General features: G+C 42.7%; 1 protein-coding gene across 1 annotated transcript; it reads left to right on the forward strand.

Annotated features, from left to right (window-relative positions):
• Positions 1–4,743: 4,743 nt before the first annotated feature.
• On the forward strand, positions 4,744–6,596 carry LOC4326295 (NAC domain-containing protein 20-like). Its single transcript, XM_015765519.3, has 3 exons — positions 4,744–4,856; positions 5,020–5,245; positions 5,353–6,596. Exons 2-3 carry the CDS (start codon positions 5,062–5,064, stop codon positions 6,129–6,131), a joined length of 963 nt encoding a protein of 320 aa, XP_015621005.1. The 5' UTR covers positions 4,744–4,856; positions 5,020–5,061; the 3' UTR covers positions 6,132–6,596.
• Positions 6,597–7,212: the final 616 nt, after the last annotated feature.

The following is a 7,212-nucleotide window of genomic DNA, read 5'->3' on the forward strand; positions in this document are numbered from 1 at the left end:
TTCCTCGCCGATGGCGAATGGCGAGAGGTGGACGGGCTTCGAGAGGACCTAAGGAACAAAATGGGAGAAATTAGAGAGGGAGAGAGAGAAAGAGAGCACAGAGGGCGGGAACGCTGGCCGAAGGCCGCGGCCATGGCCGAACTCACCGGCGGATGGTGCAGAGTGGGTTCCGGGGGCGGAATCCGACGGCGAAGGGGTGGACGGGGTAGCCCTCGGGCTCGCGAACCCGAAGGTGGCAACGGCGCGCTCGGCGGCGGTTCTAGCGGCGGCGAGCGGCAGCCGAAGGTGGCTAAGGCGGCGACTGCGGCGGGTGCACGGCTCTAGGGCGGTAGAGGGCATGGGAGAGCTCGGTGAAATGGGGAAAAAGGGAGAGGGAGGGGCGGTGATGCTTAAATAGGGGAGGAGGGGTCTGGACGTGGCCAGGAGAGGCGGGAATCGCCGGTTGACGTGGGGGAGTGGGAGAGGAGAGAGAGGCGGGATTCGAAATTCGAATCCCGGCCATCTCGTGGGCGCGAGCGAGCGGGAGATGGGTAGTGGAGGAGCGGGAGGCGCGGGGGAGACGGCGACGTGGGCGGCGTGGCCCGGGAAGCGCGGGAGCGGGCGGTTGCGGGGCGGCGGCTGCGGATGCGGCAGCGTCCGAAGGTTGGGGGAGGACCCGACAGGTGGGCCCCACCTATCGGCGACCCCGGGTGAGAGAGGAGGCGCGGCCGGCTGCTGGGCTGTGGCCTTCGGCCGGCCCAGCAAGGGCGCGGGAGGGAGGAGGAAATGGGCTGGCAGCTCATTAGGGAAAAAGGAAGGGGAAAAGGAAAGAAAAAAGAAAAGGATTTCCCAGGGATTAAAATAATGCTTGTGCTCGATTTTAATTGGTTTGAATTATTTCTAGAGCTCTGAAAATTCCACTAAAAATCCTGTTAGCATATTTTGACATGTAGAACTCAAGAAAAATCCCACATGCCATTTTCGATTATTATTTGCATTACTTCAATTAGGGTTCCTCTCTTGATTTTACACAGGTAATTTCTCGAGACCATTTATTAATTAATTTAGGCTCGGGAGAAGAACTTCAGGGTGTGACAATATATATGTGAGATAAGGATGATCTCTAGAAAGGAATATTGCCCTAAGATCCGCATTGGCTTTGCCCGGTTGCCCCGCAAAAACTGGCATACTATTCTAACCACTTTTTTTCTTCTCTGGCTGATATGTTGGCCATCCCTTAAGAAGTAGGATCATCACATCCCTCGTACCAAACGGATAGATGTGACTATCCCATCCTAAAAACATGGATGGGTCCAATTTATCCCACCTCATTCTCAACCCAAACACATATTTAGGATCGAGTGAATACTATAGTCAAAGACATAATATATAATCCCTTTGCCTCATAATATATAAATTTAGAATTGGATGGGATGTTTTATAGTACAACGAATTTAGACATAAAGTATGCACGAATTCTTTGTAATATAAAGTGTTCCATCTGGTATTAGGTTGTTATATCATGTGAGGGAGGGAGTATTCAATTCATCAGCACGGGAGTAAAGTCATTGGTGAGCATGCATATATACATGGGCGTGTGCACATCAACTAATCGTCGGCTGTGTTTAGATCCAGGGGTGTAAAGTTTTGGTGTGTCACATCGGATATATGGATACACTTTTGAAGTATTAAACATAGACTAATAACAAAACAAATTATAGAATCCGCCTGTAAACTGCGAGACGAATTTATTAAGCCTAATTAATCCATCATTAGCAAATGTTTACTGTAGCACCGTATTGTCAGATCATGGAGCAATTAGGTTTAAAAGATTTGTCTCGTAATTTATACGCAATCTGTGTAATTAGTTATTTTTTTGTTTATATTTAATATTTTTTATATATGTGTCAAACATTCGATGTGACAGGATAAAATTTGTTGACATGATCTAAACAGGGCTGAATTGAATGAAGAGAGAAGAGATCGAAAAGCTGCAGATCGAAAAGCTTGAGGTGGTGTTTAGATCCAGGGACTTAACTTTAGTCCCTGTCTTTAGACACTAATTTAGAGTATTAAATATAGACTACTTACAAAACTAATTACATAAATAAAAGCTAATTCACGAGACAAATTTTTTAAGCCTAATTAATCTATAATTAGAGAATGTTTACTGTAGCATCACATAGGCTAATCATGGATTAATTAGGCTCATTAGATTCGTCTCGCAAATTAGTCCAAGATTATGGATGGGTTTTATTAATAGTCTACGTTTAATATTTATAATTAATTTTCAAACATCCGATGTGATAGGGACTTAAAAGTTTTTAGTCCCATCTAAACAGGACCTCAGTAGCTAGCTTTTAGTGACTACTCCTATTTAGCCCCACCTTCATTGACTTTATTAATCATATCAGCATCATATATATATATATATAGAGATCGTCATGCATTTCATCGATCCATCCGATCGATTCCGTCGTCGATGAATTGATTGCATACATATATCAATCCATCCATCCATCGATGGCATTCGTTCCATTAACAGTTCAAGTACAATTAATAGTACGGCAATCTACTGTAGTACAATAACTAAAAGCTAGCAGCGAGCAAGTGATCATGGAGCATGCAGTTTTCCTCGCAGGAATTAATTAAAAAGCAACCGAGCTACATATCAAATGAAAGCTCTAGCTAGCTACGTACAACTTCCTTTTTTTCTCTACCTTTACATAGCTACAAATGCTAATTCAGTTCGTCCATAAATCGCACTGAATATATATATATATATATATATATAGACACACATGAACTAGTTGCAAGTTAAGCGTATATTAACCGGTTAAGTTAATTTTTTTTAAGATAATGGAAGCTTTATTTAACTCAAAAATATTTGAGTTCCCTTATGGTATGTGGAACCTATCTTTCTGAATTTAAGTTATAAATTAAGGTAGTAGAGTCTTGATATGAAGGCTGGTATTTATGATTAATTCTTTTTTCAATGACGAGGGACATATGTAACCATCTACAACAAAGTGTATGTATGGTGACTTCGATAATCTTAAGATATATCGCTCTAGTTTCTCGAAAACACCGATAGCGATAAGTAGATATGTATGTTCATAATAGCGATAAGTATATGAGCGTATGCATTTTCGGATATGATTAGGGATCGAGCAATATATCACTAGCTCTATCCATTAATTCAAATGCTATACTACACCAGGAGACCGGCCGGATATATCCATGGCTAGCTGCATGTATGCATGTATCATGTGCGCGTATAGTATATATATGTGCATATGCGTTTTCTTTTGTAGAAAAGTAATTATAAAATATAAGCACGATGCATGTACTGGTGTCCGCACATCTGGAAAAGGTAGCTAGATGAAACAAAATAACTGACGAGGATATAGATATATAGATAGAGATAGAGATAGATAGTCATGACGTGTACAAGCATATGTATATATTTTTTTTAATAATGAAGCATATGTATAAGTATATATACATGCATGTATGGCCGGCGCATGCAATGGCAACGTGATGGGTTCGATCAAATTAAAATGAAGACAAATTAGTTAATTAGAAATGCTAGTTAATTAATTAACTATATGCCATGCATGGCTGCAGAAATCAAGTGAGACGAGAGATGGCTGCAAATACAGATCGAAGCATGTGTCCCCTAGCTTGCGATCGCTAGCAAAATGGTAACCAGCCGCGTTATGGTTAATTTCAAGCTAGGATCATCGATCACCCTGCAGCAGCTAGATTATTTTACCAGTGATAATATTTCTTCATCGCTTGCATGCATATGCATGAGCAGCGTGATCAATCTACATCCACTTAATTGAAGCCATAACAGTTTGATAGATATATAATTACATGGATGTATGTGCAGAAGCTAGCAAGTCAGACAAATTTAATATATATGATATACATGCCTACTATTTATAGACATGCTACCCGTGTTCTGTTTTAGTGAAGGATACGAAACATTTTTTATACATCTATCTATAAGAATGAATCCCTCTGGGATTGCTGGAATGTGAGGGGATCCACGTCACACAAGTATATATATTATTCGAGCCATTTTATTAAAACAGTGTGACACATATGAATGTTTGAATCTACTACATATATATGAAATTTGTACTGAGGTAGAATAGAATCATCTCGATTTCTCATGTTCTTTTTCCTCTTCTTTACTCTAGCCATGTGTTTCTATATGCAGATCACAAGATTATGACTATGCTAGCACTAGCTTTGCACGCGAGTTTAATTATATTGTCTGGATTGATATATCTTTTTATCCTACAAGATTTAGCAACAACCTGACTGTATATGCGTGATCAACATGAGGATCGGTGTTGCTTGTGAGCATTAAGCCAACAATAAAGCGATACACTTTGGATGCAGCGAGACAATTAGGGAAGCATGCAAAAACGATCAAGACAAATGGTAAAGCAATGCAGCTATAGCTAAAGGACTTAAAGTAGCCAAACACGCGATACATCATAACGATAGATGTATCTCGATGCAAGAATATGACGAGCCAGGACAGTAAAGCCTCGGTATATCGATCGATTCCAGCTGTGGCACCCATAGAGAAATGAGCCCGTCAGAAGATGTATCCATAGATGGCACGCGGGGCATAAGCATTCACAATTGGAAAGATGAAACAGACCATCGGAAACAAACAACGGTAGGAGTTAAAGTAGAGATGGAGTCTTCCCTGACAAGTGGCTTGTGTGCACACGCGTCCCCCCTATTTAACCCAACCCTCCGGCCTACATCTTCCTGCATTCATCACAACACCATCCATCAATCTTAATTCGCTTCTACATTGGGGTGCTTGTTAATTTGCATGCGAGCTTGTTGAGGTATATATGTTCAATATATGAAGAGTACTATAGCTTAATTATGTTTGCACTATCTAGAAGTTGAGATTTTTGGCATTTACATACTACATCGATTTGCTAAATTAATTTGGTTAATGATTTGCTTATATAGATAGATATATGTATTATTGGCTATATATGTCAGGTTGAAGCTAGCGATCGTTGAGAGCAGTAGTAGGTGGTGAGCATGGGAGAGCAGCAACAGCAGGTGGAGCGGCAGCCGGACCTGCCTCCGGGCTTTAGGTTTCACCCAACGGACGAGGAGATTATCACCTTTTACCTTGCACCCAAGGTTGTGGACAGCAGGGGCTTTTGCGTTGCTGCCATTGGAGAGGTGGATCTCAACAAGTGCGAGCCATGGGATTTGCCAGGTAAACATTCTAGTATTATTTTGAATTGAGAGAAATTATATATATAATTAGGGAAATTTATATGATATGATATGATGCATGTGAAAAGTAAAAATAAATAAATGTAGGGAAGGCGAAGATGAATGGGGAGAAGGAGTGGTATTTCTACTGCCAGAAGGATCGGAAGTACCCGACGGGGATGAGGACGAACAGGGCGACGGAGGCTGGATACTGGAAGGCGACGGGGAAGGACAAGGAGATCTTCCGCGACCACCACATGCTCATCGGCATGAAGAAGACGCTCGTCTTCTACAAGGGCAGGGCTCCCAAGGGCGACAAGACCAACTGGGTCATGCACGAGTACAGGCTCGCCGACGCCTCTCCGCCGCCGCCGCCATCCTCCGCAGAGCCCCCGAGGCAGGACGACTGGGCCGTCTGCAGGATCTTCCACAAGAGCTCCGGCATCAAGAAGCCGGTGCCGGTTGCTCCTCATCAGGTGCCCGCCGCCGCCAACTACCAGCAGCAGCAGCAGATGGCCATGGCCTCCGCCGGCATCATCCAAGTCCCCATGCAGATGCAGATGCCATCCATGTCTGACCAGCTGCAGATGTTGGACGACTTCTCCACCACCGCTTCACTCTCACTCATGGCGCCGCCTTCCTACTCCACTCTGCCTGCAGGCTTCCCGCTTCAGATCAACAGCGGCGCCCATCCCCAGCAGTTTGTTGGGAACCCGTCCATGTACTACCACCAGCAGCAGCAGATGGACATGGCCGGCGGAGGGTTCGTGGTGAGCGAGCCGTCGTCGCTGGTGGTGTCGCCGCAGGATGCTGCCGACCAGAACAACAACGCCGCCGACATCTCGTCGATGGCATGCAACATGGACGCTGCCATCTGGAAGTACTGAAATACATACCATACATACATATATACATATGCATGCGCGAGCTTAATTAGTGTGATGACAGAGGGTGGTGGGTTAATTAGCTAGTATACTCCATTTTATGCATCCATCATATGGCTTTTGCATTGCCTTTAATTTTGGCTTCTTGTGTGAGATCGATGTGAGTGAGATTTGCTGAGAGATTATTATTATTAGTTATTATAGATTGCATGGCTAGCTATATTGTACTACTAATAATATGTGTCTGCCAGCAATACGTATGTGTGTGAGCGTGCACCGTATAGCAAGGTATAGTTACAGGTATATACATACAAGATATATATAGGTATACATGCATGCGTGATAGATATATGTGTGTATTTGTGCGTGAGCCCAGCTTGATTTGTGTTGTACATAGCTAGCAGTGCATGCCTGCTATTCCTCTGTATGGATTGAATTATGTGAATTAATTATTTTGTTTAATTACAACATGCATGGTGTATGGTGTACTTATTATATACTATGAACTTAATTTTCAAGTGAGATATATATACGACTAGCTAGTTTTCATATATACTACTCTAATTAGGTGTTCTTGCATTAATTCATCATTCATTTATGTAGCTAATATCCATTTTTGGTGTGGATATATAGGCACAAAATTAAAGCATGCATGGGACCGCATGTCTACCTAACATTCTGCATGATTTGCGTTGCCATATCAGTTTAAAAAAATGAACGGTCTGATTCAGTGACACATTATAACAAACATTCACGTGTTTGTTCTTCCTCCCTAAAGGATTTGAATTCTTATTACATAGGTCCAACTTTTTTAAAAGAAAAAAGAAACAGACAAATCAGATACTTGATAGGCACCGTGAGAGACCCCCCACGTTGCCTCCCGTGTGTGGGACTCGGAGGGGCCGGGAAGGCGAAACACAAAACCCTAAGCCCAAACTATCCAAGCGTGACGAACCCGCGATATGACAGCGTCATGCCAAGCTAGATTGGGAGCTTGAGAGAAAAAAAATATCAAGAGTTTAGCGAAAATGCTTAGTGTCGGACGTCTGCCGTAACATGAAAAATCAGACAAGAAAACTACTAC

Source organism: Oryza sativa, chromosome 1 (genome assembly GCF_034140825.1).
Source record: "Oryza sativa Japonica Group chromosome 1, ASM3414082v1".
Classification (NCBI taxonomy): domain Eukaryota; kingdom Viridiplantae; phylum Streptophyta; class Magnoliopsida; order Poales; family Poaceae; genus Oryza; species Oryza sativa.

Excerpts from the sequence above, each read along its gene's own strand:
- LOC4326295 (XM_015765519.3), top strand. The coding sequence starts at position 5,062 with ATGGGAGAGCAGCAACAGCAGGTGGAGCGGCAGCCGGACCTGCCTCCG. Across the intron at positions 5,246-5,352 it reads CGAGCCATGGGATTTGCCAG|GGAAGGCGAAGATGAATGGG; the intron begins GTAAACATTCTA and ends AAATAAATGTAG.